Source organism: Peromyscus californicus, unplaced genomic scaffold (genome assembly GCF_007827085.1).
Source record: "Peromyscus californicus insignis strain IS unplaced genomic scaffold, ASM782708v3 Scaffold_13__1_contigs__length_99412109, whole genome shotgun sequence".
Classification (NCBI taxonomy): Eukaryota; Metazoa; Chordata; class Mammalia; order Rodentia; family Cricetidae; genus Peromyscus; species Peromyscus californicus.
Genome location: NW_026294424.1, coordinates 14639873 through 14658896, shown reverse-complemented (window position 1 = coordinate 14658896; position 19024 = coordinate 14639873). Strand labels below are relative to the sequence as shown.

Sequence of the window (19024 nt, the reverse complement as noted above, 5' to 3'; positions counted from 1 at the left end):
AAAGCAATGTCAAACTAATTACAAGAGCTAAACCAGCCCCTGCAGATGTTAGCTGCAAAAATGAGTGAATTTTGCAACTTCTGGCTCCACTTTTAAAGGAAACTATGGACACACTACTATGTCTTCCAACAGTTTGGGCAGGGATTCCTTTGCAGCATTTCAAATTTCCTTTGGCCTTTTTCTCTTGGATTCAGGGGAGTGCCAGCGAAGCTACCTTGGTGGCCCTACTGGCTGCTCGGACCAAAGTGACCCGCCAGCTGCAGGCAGCCTCCCCTGAGTTGACACAAGCTGCCATCATGGAAAAGCTGGTCGCTTACACATCCGATCAGGTTAGTGTGCTGGGGTGGGCATTGGCCCAACACCCCCTTACCCCTCACCCACCCCAGAGCTGAATCCAAGAACAGTTAGCATCATGTCAAATCCAAAAGCAGTTCCCCAGGGATCATGAGGGGGGGAACTTCTTATTCTATCCTGGGAGCTTGAGAGATCTAGTCAGAAATGAAATACACATGCTGAGAGCCCCCACAACTGGCTGCTTCCCATTTCTGTAGTGTGGAATTGCACTGTGCCCCTGTGGCTTGCCTTTAAAGCTCCACTGTGGAAAAATTGGAAGTGAGGCTCCAACCTGGTGCCAAATCCCAGCTTTGTAAATCATGTACATTCTCAAAGCCTATTTTTTTTTTCTATTAGCAAAAGGGATAAAAAGCACCATGCTTGCTGTGACCACTCAGTCCAGCTTGTGGCTTGAAAGGACTGACTTGGAGTTCATTATACTGCTCATAAAACCCTGCAAATAGAAATTGAGTAGTTTTAGCTCACTTATTTTATTTACTTGACTTGGTGATTAACTATTTTATATTGTTCCTTTTTCTTCATTTTAATCCTGTTAGTTGTATATTCTTTTTTGTTGTTTGTTTTCTTTTTCAAAGCAGAGTTTCTTTGTGCAGCCCTGGCTGTTCTGGAACTCACTCTGTAGTTCAGTCTCAACTCAAACTCGGCTTCCCAAGTGCTGGGAACTCACTCTGTAGTTCAAGCTGGACCCAAACTCGGCTTCCCAAGTGCTGGGATTAAATGCATCGGCCACCACTACCCCGCATATTCTTTTATTATACAACCCTGTCACCTTTGGTGTACATGTTGCTATATATTTAACTCCATATGTATTTAAAGTCACACAAATGAATGAAAACCTTAATCAATTGAGAGCCAACACTTCACTCCGGGAGTATTTGATTCCTTAGATTGAAAAGCAAGATTCCCGGAGGGAAACAAGTCCAGGAAAGAGGTGAGTTCATAAAGGAGGAGGAGAAGAAATCAACTCTGCCCCCTTCACGGGGCATCAAGAGCCCAGGCCAGGAGCTCTGCACTGCCAGTGCCTCAGGAGCCATGGGAACACACCCTCACAGACTCAACCCTACCTGTTTTCCTTGCAGGCACACTGCTCTGTAGAAAGAGCTGGATTAATTGGTGGAGTAAAGTTAAAAACAATCCCTTCAGATGGCAACTACTCCATGAGAGCTTCTGCTCTTCAGAAGGCCCTGGAGCAAGACAAAGCAGCTGGCCTGATTCCATTCTTTGTAAGTTCAATGCGTGTTGCAGATGGCAGTGGGTTCTGCGTGGGTCTAGGTAGAGTTTGAGGCGTTCGTGCGCGCATGCGTGCGTGTGTTCTGGGAAGAGGTAGTCATTGTCTTCACTTGTTGTAGTGACTTGAAGGAGACGTGTGTGTGTGTGTGTGTGTGTGTGTGTGTGTGTGTGTGTGCGTGCATGCGTGCGTGTGTTCTGGGAAGAGGTAGTCATTGTCTTCACTTGTTGTAGTGACTTGAAAGAGAAATTACCTCCTCACTCCAGGCATTTGAACACTTGGTGACACAGAGTTTTGGTGGTGCCTTTCACTAGGAGTGAGCTTTGAGAAAAAGAAAAATGTTAAGTATTTCCAGTTCACTCTCTCTGCCTCATGCTTGAAGCTCAAGATGTGAATTCTTACATTCCTGCCACGGCTACTATGTCTGCTGCATGCTGTCACGCTGCCATTTTGGACACTAAGCTTCTGCAACAGTAAGCTCAGATAAACTCTTCCTTCTGTGCCTTAGTCATGGTGGTCTATCACAGAAACAGAAAGAAGCTAAGATACACATATACCCACAGGTGAGCACCTCACACTCCAAAGGATGCTCCAAAGCTTATAGTCACACAGTCAGCCATCATCAAAATCAGTGTGGGTCACAAGACAAAACAAAACAACATCGAACGTAAAGAACAGACTTCTAAGGGGGAGTGTCAGGAGAAGAAAGGAGATTGGAGAGAATGGGGGTGTGAAAGTAACCAGAATGTATTATATACATGTGTGATAGTCTCAAAGAATAAAATTAATGAAATTATAATTAAAAAAATAACCACTGTAGGCTTTACTGCCTGGGTTTGTTGCTCTCAGCAGATACTCAGAAGGTTCTTTTGTTGTGAGCAAACAATGAATTATCCCTCCCATGTAAAACAACTAGCCAAATGGCATGCTGGTTCTTTTGTGCCTAGATATGCATTCTAATGGGGGATGCACCTGGAGTTTGAGACTTGTCATGTTTCTGACGTAGCCACAGCAGTATGTTCTGCCTGGGACTAATATGTCATGTTTGAAGCAATTGGAGTGTCATTACTGTGGCTCTATGGGTATTCTGTCTGGCTACACAGTTTTATCAAGGGAGCTTTAGGAATGTTGACTCCAGGATAATTTTGGAAGCATGTCTATGGGTAGAATCAGGAATAGGTCATATTTAACAGCAAGATTCTAGTGTGCATCTGGGTTTGAGAAAGTTTTTGAGAATCCCTTTTTTCCCTTTTATTTTTCAGTGCTGGGGATGGAACCCAGGGTTTCTTGGAGTAGCCTTAACCCCTTGTATAGGGTGCCTACACCCAAACTCTTCTATTATTATTACTTTTAGTAAGTTTATGAGATAGTATCCTTCTAAGTGGATTTTTTTTGTTTTGTTTTTTTTTTTTTTTTATTAATTTATTTTGCAATACAATTCAGTTCTACATATCAGCCACGGATTCCCTTGTTCTCCCCCCTCCCGTCCCCCTCACCTACCCCCCAACCCCCCCCCCCCCATTCCCATCTCCTCCAGGGCAAAGCCTTCCCCACAGACTGAGGTCAACCTGGTAGACTCAGTCCAGGTAGGTCTAGTCCCCTCCTCCCAGGCCGAGCCAAACAATCCTGCATAGGCCCCAGGTTTCAAACAGCCAACTCATGCAATGAACACAAGATCTGGTCCCACTGCCTGGGTGCCTCCCAAACAGATCAAGCCAATCAACTGTCTCATCCGTTCAGAGGGCCTGATCCAGTGGGGACCCCTCAGCCATTGGTTCATAGTTCATGTGTTTCCATTCATTTGGCTATTTGTCCCTGTGCTTTATCCAACCTTGGTCTCAACAATTCTCGCTCATATAAACCCTCCTCATTCTCGCTAATTGGACTCCCAGAGATCCACCCGGGGCCTAGTCATGGATCTCTGCATCCAGATTCCTCAGTAGTTGGATGAGGTTTCTAGCACAACAATTAGGGTGTTTGGCCATCCCATCACCAGAGTAGGTCAGTTCGGGCTGTCTCTCGACCACTGCCAGCAGTCTGTTGTGGGGGTATCTTTGTGGATTTCTGTGGGCCTCTCTAGCACTTTGCTTCTTCCTATTCTCATGTGGTCTTTATTTACCATGGTCTCCTATTCCTTGTTCTCCCTCTCTGTTGTTGATCCAGCTGTTTTTGTTTTTTAAGACAGGGTTTCTCTGTGTAGTTTTGGTGCCTGTCCTGGATCTTGCTCTGTACACCAGGCTGGCCTCGAACTCACAGAGATCCGCCTGGCTCTGCCTCCCGAGTGCTGGGATTAAAGGTGTGCGCCACCATGGCCTGGCACCCATGTGGATTTTTTAAAACACTCTCAGTGTCAAATTATCCCTCCCCAAGTCCCTGCTTCACACTACACCCCCACTTCTCTCCCCATGTAATTCTTCCTGCCCCATTATTCTCCTATCCACATTCACCGTATTCTACTATCCTCTTATCTTTAAGCTCTCTATTTCTCCCTCTCCCCCACAGTAGTCAGTTTCTACTTTCCTGGCTTCTCTAAGTACTCCAAGGTAAACACACATATTTGAAGGTTGCTGCAAGGCCCCAACTATGGGAGACATTTCCTCGCAGTTGTGAATACAGCAGCAATGAAAACGGACGAGCGATTATCTCTGTAGTAGGATAGAGAGAGTCCTTTAGGCGTATGCCCTGGGATGGTAATAGCCGGGTCACAAGGCAGTTCTACCTCTCCACTTTTCACTTCTGACAGTCCAGATCTCTTGCTGATTTCCACTGTGACTGTGGCAGTTTGCACTCCCACCGACAGTGAGTAGTGTTCCCCTTTTCTCACGTTCTCCAAAGTATCTGTTGTCATTTATTTATTTTGGCCATGGGAAATGGGGTAAGATGAAATACCAAAGTAGTTTTAATTTGCATTTCCCTGATGGCTAAGAATGTTTCTTCATTGGAGAACTCTCTGTTCCATGTTTAGCCCATTTTTAATTGAGTTGTTTGTTTTCTTGATGTTTAGGGTTCATAGCCCCTTATCCTACATCCTAGACACTGATCCTTTGTCAGATGCATAACTGGCAAAGATTTTCTGTCCTCCTCTATGTTGCTCCTTCACTCAATGTCCAGGTAAGCGTAGAATCTTTTTAATTTCATGCTATCCAGCTTGTTGATAGTTGGCCTTATTTCCTGGACAGCTAGGGTCCCGTAGAGAAATCCACACCTGAGTCTATATCCTGAACTGTGTTTCCTATTGTCCCCTCTAGATATTTTGGGTACAGCATTAAGGTCTTTGGTGCATTTAGAATTGATCTTTTTGCAGGGTGTGAAATAAGGATTAAATTTCTAGGTAACATGGCACCTACAGCCCCCTGATTTTTGGCAAACATTCAAAAGACAAAAACCCCATTAGGGCTGGAGAGATGGCTCAGAGGTTAAGAGCACTGACTGCTCTTCCAGAAGTCCTGAGTTCAATTCCCAGCACCCACATGGTGCCTCACAGCCATCTGTAATGAGATCTGGTGCCCTCTTCTGGTATATAGACAGACTGTATCCATAATAAATAAATCTTAAAAAAAAAAAAAAAAAAAAAAAAAGACAAAACCTACCCTGGAGAAAAGACGCAGCATCTTTAACAAATGGTGCTGGAAAAACTGGAAGTCTCATTTCTTGATGAAGAACGGCTCGCTGTTAGGAAATACTCTCTTCCTCTGTAACAACTATCACCACTTTCTCCATTTACACCGAAATTAATTACTGATGGGTTTAAATGTTACCGACCATCTGGGTGTTTGTTTTCTGTTTGGTTCACTTCTTACGTTTTTTCTCGACTTTTTAAAAATTGAGTGTTTTTATATTGTTCCGTTCTCTTCACTTTAATCTTGTTGGTGATATATTATCTTGTTATACCTCCCTATCACCTTTTGTGTGATTATTAGTATACGCTTAAATCTACATGTATTTAAACTCTACTAGACATTGCAATTTTACAAGAGCAACATAAATTTAGATAAATCTACTATATCGGTCTCATTAACATTCATTTATTTTATATTTCTTATTTTCTTCTATGTGGAAAACATTTAGAATTTATTCTAGTGAGTTGACAGTGTGGTCTGCTGCTTTTATTTCCATGAAAACATCTTTATTTTCCATTTACTTTTGAAAGATATTTTTACTGATAAAATACACCGACAAAAACAACCTAAGGACAGGGGGCGCTTTTGTTTCCATTTTTAAGATTTTCATTGCATTTTACGTGGGTGTACTCTGTGTATAGTGTCCCTGTAGGTCAAGGGCATCAGATCCCCTGAAACTGGAGTTACAGATAGTTGTGAGCCTCCGTGTGGGTGCTGGGAATCAAATGGCAGTCCCCTGGAAGAGTAGCCAGTGCTCTTAAACAACCTAGCCATCTTCCGAGCCTCTGCATGTTTTGTATTTTGAGCTCACAGTTCAAGGGCAGTACATCAAAAGCAATGCATGCGAGCACACTCGTGTTCAGATTGTCTTTTTCCACTTTTGACAGTCTGGATCTCCCACCCAGGGAATGGTCCTGCCTACAATTAAGACAGGTCTTCCCATTTCAGTTAGCACAATCAAGATAATCCCCCACAGGCTTTCGTAGAGGCCTATCTCTCAGGTGACTCTAGATTCTATCAAGTTGAGGATGTAGATACTCACCATCTAATACTAACTCACCATACAATACTAACTATCGCAGCTGAGCATAAAATGCTAAGGAGAAAGCATATCTCTGTTCATTGACTTCCTTCTGTGATGTCTGGGGAGATGTCAGTTGTCAGTATTATTGTTGTTTGCATTGATAAAAAGAGGAGAGTGGCATTCCTCTTCCCAGTGGCTTATAGTATTTGTTTTTCGTCTTTACTTTTAGGCAGTTTTACATGGTACTTATTCTATTTCCATTTCATGGAATTTCTTGAGTCTAAGGTGGGTTCTGATATCATTGTCTTCTCATAGTTTACTTCTCTTCAATTTCTCCCTCTTTTCATTCTTGGGCTATGATTACATGTTTTACATGGTACTTATTCTATTTCCATTTCATGGAATTTCTTGAGTCTAAGGTGGGTTCTGATATCATTGTCTTCTCATAGTTTACTTCTCTTCAATTTCTCCCTCTTTTCATTCTTGGGCTATGATTACATGTACTTACGTTTTCCCCCTGAATGTTGGCTATGCTCCTTTCTGTGTTTCCCATCTTTGGTTCCCAACATCTATGTCAGGTGGTTCATAACTGCTTACAACTCCAACTCCAGGAAGACTGAATAGCATTGGCCTCTGTGGGTGCTTGCAGTCATATACACATACCTATACACAGGCACAAACACATAATTTAAAATAATAAAAGAAAAAATTTAAAAAATTAAAACAAAGCGATTCTATGCCTATCACTTTTGCCTCCAAGTATTACAATTCCTATAATTGAAAGATAATATTAGAACCAAGAAATTGGCAACAGTTGACTGTGTTAGTTCTACCATTACAGCTATACAGCCTCCTAACTACTCTGTTAGCTAAAATCCCGAAATGTTTTGTTTCTGAAAGGATCTATTCCCTGTGGTTCTTTTCTTTGCTCTCACTTTCTTGCCTCCCATTATCCTCACAATCTGTTTGGTGTTCTAGATTTCGGTAATATCGAGGATGTTGTAGAAATGGGATCATAAAGTAAGTGAAAAGTTGAGATTAGTATCTTTCCACTCAATCGTGCGCCTTTGCGATCCAGCCAGGTGTCTTGCCTGTTCCTTCTTCCTGCTGTACCACAGACTTGGGATCCAACTGTGTTCGTCCATCACCTACTGAGAACTACTTTGATTGCTCTCATTTTCCAACTACTGCAAGTAAAACATCTGTGAACAGTTATGCACAGATACTTGGATAGAGAAATGTTTTCATTTCTTTGGGATACATTTTTAAAGAAACCAATAAAATATTCTCTAGACTGACTATTTTGCTTTACATACCCACTATGTAGCTTGAAAAATTTAGGTTCCTTTGCTTCCTCACAAGCATTTGATGTTGTCATTATTTTTTATTTTAGTTCTGTCAATAGGAGTGTAGCAATATCTCCTAAGGACACAACAGCCATTTCTCTGGTGACTAACAGTGTTAAATATCTTTTCATGTGGATAGGCACAGGCCATACATTTTTTTTTTTATAAAATGTAAAGTCATTTCTTTTGCCCATGTTCTAAATGGTTGATGTATTTTTAAAGATTTATTTCTTTAAGTGTTTGTGTGTGTGTGTGTGTGTGTGTGTGTATGTGTGTGTGTGTGTGTGTGTGTCTGTGTGTCTGTGTGTGTATGTCTGTGTGTGGGAATATGTGTACGTGTATGTGGGTATGTATAGCTATATGTATGTGTATATGTATGTGTGGGGGTATATGCACGTACCCCCAGAATCCAGAAGAAGGTGTTGGATTCCTTTGGAGCTAGAGTTAGTTACAAGTAGCTGTGAGCTGCCCCATAATGGATAACTGAAATTGGATCTTCTGCAAAAACAGTATGTGCTCTTAGCTGCTGAGCCATCTTTCCAGCTCTTACATTGATTTTTAATTTTTTCTTTTTTAAATAAATTTTTTAAATGAATTCTCTGAGAATTTTGTACAATGCACTTTGATCATATTAACCCCCAATTCTCTCCCTAATTCTTTTCAGAACTACCCACATCTCCCTATGGACTCCCAAACTTACGTCTTTTTTTTTTCTTTTTAAATAACCCACCAAGTCTACTTTGTGTTGCTCAGATATTTATGGGTGTGGGCCACCCACTGGAACACAGTTGGGATACCAGAGCTGCACCCTTAAAGAAAACTGATTCTTTCTCCCCAAGAACCCACCAATGTCAATCCTGGGTTGATTTTTTTTTTTTTTAAGTAACAGATTGATTTTGATAGAGCAGTTTTAGGTTGCTGCTCTGCCAGAATACCTAACAGAAATAATTCAAGAAGGAAGGGATTATTTTGGCTCAAGGTTTAGGGAACACAGCCTATCAGATGGCAGCAGGAGCTGCTTGCAGGGCAGTTGGAATGCGAGACAGCTGTTTAATCATATCAGCATCAAAAAGCAGAGAGCTGAGGCTAGAAGGGAGCTGGCCAAGAACTTATAAGGCCTGCCCCGCCATGACCCACTTCCCATAGCGAGGCCCCATGTCCGGAATGTTCTACAACATTCTAAAGCTGTACCACCATCTGTGCAAGTGTTGAAACACATAAGCCTGTGAGGGACATTCCACATTCAAGCCATAGCCCAGGTTCCCAGAAGAAAAATAGAACAGAAAGTTTCCATACCGACTTACATGTTTTCCAAATGTCTGCTCACAGTCTGTAGCTTATTATTATACACTCTGAATTGTGTCTTTTGTCTTTGGTGAGACAGATATCTAATTTCAGTAAAGTGCAATTTATCCATTCTTTCCATGCATCAGGCCTTTGGTATTATACATAAAATGGTGAGAGGGACCTTTTCCTCCCTGGAGTAGTGTTAAATACTGTTTATAAAAAAACAAACACAAAACAATAACAACAAAACACTATTAGTGTTAAATGACAAAGTCTTTAAGTACTCCTTGTGATGTTCATTTTCTCATAAATAATGAAACATGCAGACAAATGGCATGATTTGACTCCCTAATTAGCAGCGGTAGACTCTCCCTCACTGCCATAGCGGCAGCAGCAGAACTGTCAGTCAAATAGTCAACTAGCCTTGTGCCAGCGCCAGCCATTGCGAACATTTCACAGACACCCTAAGAAAACTACAAGATAGCATTAGTTGATTGCCCCGACGACTGCTTTAGCAAGGACTGATTGAAAGCACTTGTGCCAGCCTTTTTGTTATCACAAGCTTCCATGAGCTCTCTTTAACCGTGCAACCCTTTCCTCCCGGGCCAAAAGGAAACCACGGCTATGCTGGCCTAGCAAAGGAACTGCTGTGACTGGTGGTAACTGATCCCAGGAGAAGTCTCAATGGTGTGATCGGTGCTAAGAGACAGGGCTGTGTTGGTCCAAAACAAATGGCAGTTTCTGCCTAAATGCCTCCTCTCAGGCTGTACTCCCAGGCTTCCCAGGTTCACTAAGTGTGTCACCTCGGATTATGGTCTCTTGTGTTGCCTTCCCCGGGTTGCCACATTAGGCCTAATAAAAGGATTCTCTCCGGCACTCTTTCCCTTCAGTAGCGTGGCTGAGCAACAGAGAGAGCAGAGGCGCAGTGATGGCGAAAGCAGCCGAGTGGCAGAGGCAGGGACAGCTGAGCAGTTGGCAGGCTGGGCTGTGAAAGAGGCAAGGCAGCTGCTCGGCAGCTGAAGAAGAATCCGATGAGCAGTCTGAGAGCAGCTAGGGTGGGCCCAAGAAGGGCTGAAGGAGAGGGGCGACGAGAGAGGGTGGACAGCTGAGACTGAAGGAGGATAAAAGACTCTCGGGTGTCAGAAAAGAAAAACTGCAGGCCCTGCTTGCCAGAGGAATTCCAGAGAACTGTCAGATCTTTAGGACCAAGGGTCTCGGATGCCCCAGGGCTAGCACGTAACACTGGAGGACGGGGGTTTAAGGAATCCCAACTTCCTTGGCCTACACAAGATCTGTGACACTGGTTGCTGTCAAGAACTGAGAAATCCTTATACTCCTGCTGCCCACAAACTTCAACCCTAATTACAACCAAGGGCTGAAAAATCCCAGCTTTCTAGGCTTACACAAGAGCTGCGGCACGTACAGGGCTTAGAGTCCCGATATCCGAGGCATGCGTGGAGACTGTAACACTAGAAGGTACCACCAGCTGCTGCTCCCACCTGCTTACGGCCATCACTCACTGCTGCAAAACACCAAGGGAAACAAAGGCGCCCAGGACTTGAAGGTTGTCTCCTTGGCTACACATTATTTCTGTGTAAACAGAACAAAGGGACCCCAGCCAAGTGATTCCACACCATGACCAGATAGATTTTCTCCAGGGTTACATTCTAGGAGCTTTGTAGTTTTCTACTTTTAAATCTATCATCTGTTTTCAGCTGATTTTTGCGAAAGGAGTCTAAAATGTGTTTAGAGTCCTTCGAGGGTGTGTGTGTGTGTGTGTGTGTTGTGGTGGGCCATTGTTCCAGAGTCATCTGTTGAAAGACTGTACTTCCTCCATTAAACAGCCATTCCTCCTTTGTCAACTCTTGGCTTACATGTGTAGACCTATTTCTGGTCCATTGGTCTGGCTTTTTTCTTTCTTTTTCTAAGACCATACTGTCTTGGTTATTGCAGGTTTATAGTAAGTTGGCGAAGGTGGGATCAGAACTCTGATATTATTATTTAAAATTAACTCTGTTTTCATTTTGAGTCTTTTGACTCTTGATTATAAACTTTAAATTCAATTGTTAGTATCAACTGTGAGACTCGTGGATATTACCAAGTTGAGGGAGTTTTGCATAATCTTACTATGCTAAGAGATGACATTGCTTCAGATCATATATAATGATATGGTTTATTTTCTTTAGCCAGATGATATTTATTTGTTTTCAAACATTCAACCAGCCGTTACATCTGAAGTAAAGCACACTTGGTTGTAGTATATAATTCTTTTCTTACTGTTGGGTTCATTTTGCTAATATTTTATTGAAGATTCTTATATCTAAATTATGACATATACTTGACTATCACATCCTTTCCTGATGTCGCTGTGTACAGTTTGGATATTATGGTAATGTTAATATAGAATGAGCAATGGTTTCTTCATGTTTCTTTCTGAAATTTTCAGTGGAGCAACTGAGGAGCCCAGTTGGGCATGGTGTGCTGTCGTTTTTTTGCAAGTTATTGACTAGACACAATTTCAATACATACAGCTCTACTGACAGTATTTATTTACCTTTATGTAAGATTTACGTTAAATCTCTCAAGAAATTTATGCATTTCATTCTGAGTCTTTAAATTTGTGGACACCGAGCCCATGATATTCCTTATTACCCCCTTTAATGTCTATGAAATCAGAGTCCATAATATTCTTTATTATCTTTTCAATGCCAATCAGATTAGCAGTGATGGTTCCAGTTTCAATTTTGATGTTAATCATTTGTGTCTTTGCTGTTTTGTCTTAGCTAATCTGGCTAAAAGTCTATCACGTTCATTGATCTTTTCAAAGAATCAACTTTTTACTATTTCCCATTTCATTGATTCATTGGTATTTCTTTTTACTTTCTTATGTTCACTTTGCACTTATTTTTCTTCTTTTACTAGTTTTCTAAGGTGATTACTTGGGTTATAGATTTTAGGCTTACTTTATTCTGGTAGATGCATTCAATGCTATAAATCTCTAAGCAATTTCACTATCTTGATAAATTATCTTGAATTGTAGTGTCATTTTCTAAGAGCTAAAGTACTTTTTAGCATTTCTTGAGAATTTTCCTTTGACATTTAGAAATGGGTTTTTATGATTATTCAGAGTTTGGGGTATAATCTAGCTATCTTTTGGTCAGTGATTTCTCCTTAAATTCCACTGTAATTTAAAAATGTATCTTGTATAATATCTATTCTTTCAAATTTATTGAGATGTGTTTTATGGCCCAGAATGTGGCTTGTGTTAGTGAATGTTCCACGTAAACCTGCAAAGAAGATACATTCTATGATCATTATGTGAAGTATTTTACAGATTTAATTAGATCGAATGATTGATGGTACTTTTCAATTCAAGTACATCTTTATCAAATTTCTGTCTCTTGGATCTATCTATTCCTGGTAGGAGAGTATTAAGAGTCTTTAACTACGAGGGTTGGCTCATCTGTTTCTTTCCATAGGTCTATCAATTTTTAATTCATGTATTTTGTTGAGGGATGCATACCAATAAGGGTTGCTGTTTCCTTGAGGGAACAAACTGACTCTTCAGCATCATTAAAAGTTATTTTGTTATTGCTATGTTGTCCCCACTCTGTGATTTTTTTTTTTTTTTTAGTTTTTGATTTGGAGAAAATACACATAGTATAAAATACATTAACCACTTCCAAATGTGATTTTCAGTGCTGTTTAGTACATTAAGCCTGAAGTTTCTGCTGCTGTGTATCACTGCCACACTGTCATAAGTTTGAAAAGTCTGAAGTTGCACCACTGTAAGCCAGGGACCATCTGGGTGTGTGTTATGAAATATGAGCTTTCAGAATAATCATTGCTATTGTTTTACTCCAAAAGCTAATGTTACAACTTTTCTTTGCAACTCTGCACCTGTATATATAACTTACTAAACTATGTTCAAATGATTAGTATATATGTAGTTATTACCATTTGTCAATTCACAAAAGTCTTTTCTTCTCACAAGATTGAAATTTTGTGTCCATTAAATAATAACTTCCACTCCCTTAAGCCCCTAGAAATCACTCTTGTGTTTTGTGTGCCTATGAATTTTATTGCTCCAAGTACCTTAAAGTACCTCTTTTCATGAAAGGTATTTTCCACTTAGCGTAAGGTCTTCAGCGTTCTTCCATATTGTAACATATGCCAGAGTTTCTCTTCTTTGTTTGTTTGTGTGTGGTGTAGTATATGCATGTCCATGTGCATGCACGTGTACATATGTACATGCAGTAGTGTGTGTGCTTGTATCCTTGTGTGTGTGCATGTGGCTAACATCTGTCAATGTTGGTTATCTTCTTCAGTTGTTCTCCCTCTGAATTTTTGAGACAAGGTCTCTCATTGAACTTGGAACTAGGTTGGTTGATGAGTGAGCTCCAGGGATCCACCTGTTCTCACTCCCTGCACAAGCCCTGGGATTACAGGCACATACTGCCTCCCCCAACTTTTTACAAGGATACTGGGCATCAAATTCTTATCCTCATGCTTGCATGGCAGGCACTTGACCAACCGAGCAATTTCCCCAGCCATTCTGTTCTTCCTAACGATGATTGAAATGAAAAGACTAGCTTCTGCCACTTTCCAATTTCTTTCTATATGGTGTATAATACCCCCTGTCCTTGTGTGCTTTCTGATGCTGTGATCAACACTAACCAAACGCAGCTTGGGGCTAGGAGTGTTTATTTAACTTACACAACCCAATCACAGTCCATTTGAAGGGAAATCAGAGCAGGAACTCAAGTCAGAAACCTGGGGGCAGGAAGTAAAGCAGAGATCGTGGAGCAATCCTGCTTATTGGCTTGTTCTCATGGCTTGCTCAGTTTTCTTATACAATCCAGACCATCTGCCTAGAGGTAGCATTTCCCACAGTGAGCTTGGCCCTCTCACATCACACATTAATCAAGAAAATGCCCCCACAGACTTGCTTACAGGCTAATTTGATGGGAGCATTTTCTCAATTGAGGTTCCCTATTCCCTAGCTTGTGTCAAGTTGACAAAAAACTAACCAGCACACTCTCAAATTTCCTGCATTACTGTGTTCAGTTTAATTTTTTTTGTAATGAAATGTTTACATTCACTATATACATTGGGCTTGTGGAAAATGTACAGAAATGAGAGGTTTATGCATAGAGTTGTATCTCACTATCCACAGGATTTTGTTTCCAGGAAGCCTGTGGATGCTCAAGTGCCTTCTATGAAAACCCACAGTATTTGCATATAACCTTTCTATATATTTTAAGTGCTGCTGATGTCTAAAGCAATGCCTACACATATTTTTATTCATGGATTTAGCACATAGTACTTCATGCCCAGCAAATTCAAGTGTTCCTTTCGGAACTTTCTGGATTTTTTTCCAAATATTTTTTAAATTTCACTTTTAATTGAAAATAGTTATTTTCATACAATACATTCGAATCATGGCTTTCCCTCTCATCTCCCAGATCCCCCCACCTCCGCACCCTCCCGACTCCACACATTGTTTCTCTCTCTTAAGAAAACAAACAGGCAAATAAAAAAGACAAGCAAGAATAAAATAAAATGAACAAACTAACAATGAAAAGGAGGAAAAGAGAAACAAAGAAAGATCCCAAGAAATGCTTACACATGTGCACACACACCATATAAACACAAAATCAGAAACCGTCATTTACAAGCCAAAGACCAGTAAGTTTAAACAAACAAACAAAGTAATATGAGACCAAAAAAAAAAAAAAAAGTCTCCAAAAATCCTTTGGAGTTCATTTTGTGTTGGCCACCACGGCTGCACATGGGACCTGCCTTGGAGTGTGGTTTGTACAGCCCGTGAGACTCCCTGGGAGAAACTACTTTTTGCAAGCAGTTGTTCATTGGAGCTAGATCCTTAGCTGAGGGTGGGAGCTTCCGTCTGCTTCCTCAGCTCAGTGCTGGGACCCTGTCTGGTTGGGACCTGTGCACGTCTGTGCACATCTGTGCACGTCTGTGTGTGTTGCCACAGTGTCTGTGAGTTCATATGTGCGTCAGTCTCGGTGTTTCTGGAAGACATGTTTCTTTGGCATCACTCATCGCCTCTGACTCTTACAATCTTCTTGCCTCCTCTTGTGTATGGTTCCCTGAGCCTTGAGGGGAGGGATTTGATGAATACCTCCCTTTTAGAGCTGAGTGTTCCAAGTTCTCTCACTCTCTTCACACTGTCCAACGGTGGGTCTATGTGTTAGTTCCGATCTACTGCAGGAGGAAGCTTCTCTGATGATGACTGAGCACAAGCAGAATGTCGTTATGAGTCATTTTATTGATATGTTCGTGTAGCAAAACAGTAGTATTTGGTTTTCCCCTCGGTCCGCGGCCTATTTAGTCTCAGACTCTTGGCCACCTGAGCAGTGTCCAGTTGTTAGAACCCAACCTCAAATCAAACCTCAGATACAGAGGGTCAGCTGTATTCATGTGCTCACCTGAAGAAACCAAGTGAGGAGGAACACAAGTACTGAAGTGAAGACTTCACAGTTCACTGAAATAGAGCTGAATTTTATTTCCGTGCAGGAGGGGAGAGAGAAACAATATGCCATTTTTTTGAATTGTGCTTTAACAAACCAAACTACAGAAAATATTAGAGGATGTCCTGGCCCTTTTGCAGGTGGAAGCTACAGATATCACCAGTCCTTTGCATTGGCACAAAGGGAAGTGTCACAATGCATTCACGCATTCACACATTCGACAAACGCTTGTATCTCAGTGTCCCTTGACCAACTCTGAGGATATCTGACCAGGCCACTGACTGTTTCCTCTTGGAGAGGTTTTTTCATGCCAAAGATACAGATATGCCTGGTCTTTCCACCATTTTATAGCTACAGATACAGACAAGAGTAGAAGATGCAATCAGCTTTAGAGAGGATCAATAATGCCTGTTGCTAAGCAACCCTATAGCAACTATATCCTTGAGGTTGGACAGGCAGGGATTCATGGTGCATTGCATTTTTTGTTAAAGGAATGAGGACTGATAACATTCATCCGTGTGAAAGAGCACAGCATATGTGAGACAGTGCAAATGGTTGGTTATTTCAAGGTGCAGATCGGGGCTATTCAACTGGGATGGGGAAGGGGTAGTAGCTAGGCCTTGCCTTAGTTCCCTAATGCTCCTTGGTGGTCAAAAGTATTTGCATGTGTGCATGTGTAACAGCCACATGCACCCTTCTGGGATATGTCAAGAATTGCAGGGCCCTCTAGCTGGATACCCATTACTGAGAATAAAAGGCATATTTGGCTGAGTCTGACAAAGAAAGCTGATTCTGTCCTTCCATGGACTTGAGTCCCATAATAAAGCCTCTCTCTTTCGATTTTCTTCATGATAGTTTGCTTCTCCAATAAAGCCAACTTAATAACATCAGCAAAGGGCAATGCCTGCAAGGCACGTACGTGAGGAAAAAGGGCTGGTGGGGTAGGGACAGCAGAGGAGGAGGTCACACAGGCTCTGTCACTAGCAGGAAGGCCGCAGGCTCTGAAGATAGAGGCTTGCTCTGGCTCCTGCCCCCTCCTGCTGCACAAATGTGATTAGGGCTCTGCAGAGCACACTGAAATCAGGTTAGCGTCACTGAGCGATGCTGAGCCGGGGTAATCAGAGCCTGGAGCAGAGCAGGTGCTAGCTTTAATATGGCTTCTGAGAATTAGGACAAGCTGACTTGTAGCTCGGTGGCACGTGGGCAAGTCATTAGAACACTGTCCATGCAGCCCCCTTCTGCTTCACCATCTTAGATCTTCACTGCCTGCTCACGACTCCTCTGCAGCTAGAAAGGACTGGGGCCTGTGGCGAGCACTCGGGACCACGGTCTTCCAAAGGTGTGGCTAGTGGTATCACCATTGAGCTGTCCCTGGCCATGTGCACCTACTCTGGCACCTTCTTTAAGTCAAGCATGAAGCAGGGATGGTGAGCCTATCTGAGGTTATTGTGATGATCTACCCAGGAAGCACTCAGAGCAACCAGACTGCACCAGCAAAGCACTCAAAACAGTCACTCAGTTTTTATTCTCCCATCAAGGCTCCTTCCAGAACAAGGCAGAATGTTATTGTTTGTGCTCAGTTGTCTCAAGCTCATTATAAATAAATCAATACTTGTGTGCAAACCTAAGAACGAGCGTTTATGTTGACCAAAAGCTCATCTCAGGCGATAAGCAGTAATCATATTTGGCAGGAATCATGCTCTATACTCTTTGTGCACGTAGTAATAGATAAAAGCTGATTTGAACAAGCAAATGTTTAACATGTATGAATTTAACAGCAGAAATTATTGTGCTTAGGCCAATTAGTGTTTAGATGAGAAAATGAGATGAAGCTGAAATAACTGCTGCATTGCAAATATGTCATCTCTAAGAGACACAAATGGAGACGATAACGCAGTATTAATGTCTGGAGTCAATCTGTTTCTACTGAAACTACACAGTTTTACCCCGAATAACACAGACAAAGCATTTTAAGAGTCCTATGATGAGCTGACCCAGTTAGCCAGGTACCTAAAGCAAAGCATTTTAATATTCAGTTAAATATCAGGATGAAATTACAGATACCAGAGAAAAACCACATGTGACCCCGAGGCCCACTGCATGACTCATCTTGTACGAATGAGGCAAGTGTGGAGAACGTTGATTGAATGCGTGGAGTGAAGAAAAACTGCGTTGAGAGCTAGAGGGGTCTGAGACTCAGGAGAGCCTGGAAACAGGGGGCCTGGAAGCCCACTGATACCTCTCACACTGGGTGAGTCCTGTGTCCATTATGTTACCTTGTGAGTGAGAAAGATGGGGCCCGGCAAGCAGTCCAACAATGCAAGGCAGCTGAGCCTCACACCTAGGGCTTTCTCTCTCTCCCTCCCTCCCTCTCTCTCTCTCTCTCTCTCTCTCTCTCTCTCTCTCTCTCTCTCTCTCGTTTGATTTTCGTTCTTTTGGGACAGGGTCTTTTTTTTTTTCTTTTTTTTTCTTTTTTTTGGTTTTTTGAGACAGGGTTTCTCTGTGTAGCTTTGCGCCTTTCCTGGGACTCACTTGGTAGCCCAGGCTGGCCTCGAACTCACAGAGATCCTCCTGGCTCTGCCTCCCGAGTGCTGGGATTAAAGGCGTGTGCCACCACCACCCAGCAGGGTCTTCTTTTTAAAAAAAAAAAATTACATTTATTTATTGTGGATGTGGAGGCCAGTGGACAACTTGTAGGAAACAATTCTCTCCTTCCACTACATGGGTCCTGGAAATCAAACCTAGGTCATCAAGCTCAGTGGCAAGAACCTCTACCCAATGAGTCATCTTGCCTGCCCTGACATGGTCTTCCTAGATAGTCCAAACTGACCTCAAACTTGAGATCCCACTGCCTCCACTCCTGAAAGCTGCAATAGCAGGCCTGTGTCACTGCGGACGGCTTTTATTGCTTTTCTGATGCTCTGATGTCTTTGGCAATGATGTCCCTAAAGGGCCTACCTCTTCTGAATCAAAGACTGAGTGGCAAATTCAATTTTCATATGCACACTAACCAAAGAAGAGCCTCAGTGCGGTTCTCTCTTTAGGGTGCTGTCTCCCTGTTTACCCCTGACATAGCCAGGTACCAAATAATTACAGGCAGCCTGAGCCTCCAAAATTAGTCAAGGCAGCCTCTTTGCCTGCCTTGACTCTAACTTCCCATGAGCACCAAGAGAAAGGCCATGTCTTTCTCACCCCCACATCTAACATGTCCTAGAGTTTCGGCATGTGTTCCCTATGGTGCACCCCACAGCATGACATGGTCCTCTCCTGGGGACCTGTGAATAGGACAATAGTCTTCAGTGGATTACTTCATGGTCTGCTGGATCACCATCCATCCACGATCACAAAGCCTGTATTCAAGTGTTTGCCTTTGCTAAGCCTGACTGAGGACAGCCCTGTTAGGGGCAGACCTTTGTGGATAGAGATGGGTGTTACAAAGAAGCTGCCAGAGCTCTGCCAGGACCTGCATAGCCACCATCTCCTACAACTGGGTACAGAAAAACTCTGGTCCCTGGTAAAGGCATTACCTATGACAAATAATGCCAAGTACCTCCACCAACCCAAGCCTCTGTGTGAGCATCAGGGCCCAGGCAGCCAGGTGAGTGACCCACAAATGTCGTGTTACCTGGCAAGAGAGTAGGATCTTGTTGAGAGGTGGGTTTGGCTTTCAG

General features: G+C 42.4%; 1 protein-coding gene across 4 annotated transcripts in view; it reads left to right on the top strand.

The window, feature by feature from the left end:
- The window catches only part of Ddc (dopa decarboxylase), an 80970-nt gene that overhangs the window by 27184 nt on the left and 34762 nt on the right, over positions 1 to 19024 (top strand). For all 4 annotated transcript variants that reach the window (XM_052734524.1, XM_052734526.1, XM_052734525.1 and 1 more), the window contains 2 exons: positions 195 to 329; positions 1434 to 1577. In XM_052734524.1, the coding sequence (XP_052590484.1) occupies positions 195 to 329; positions 1434 to 1577 (279 nt within the window). The remainder of the gene's footprint in view (positions 1 to 194; positions 330 to 1433; positions 1578 to 19024) is intronic.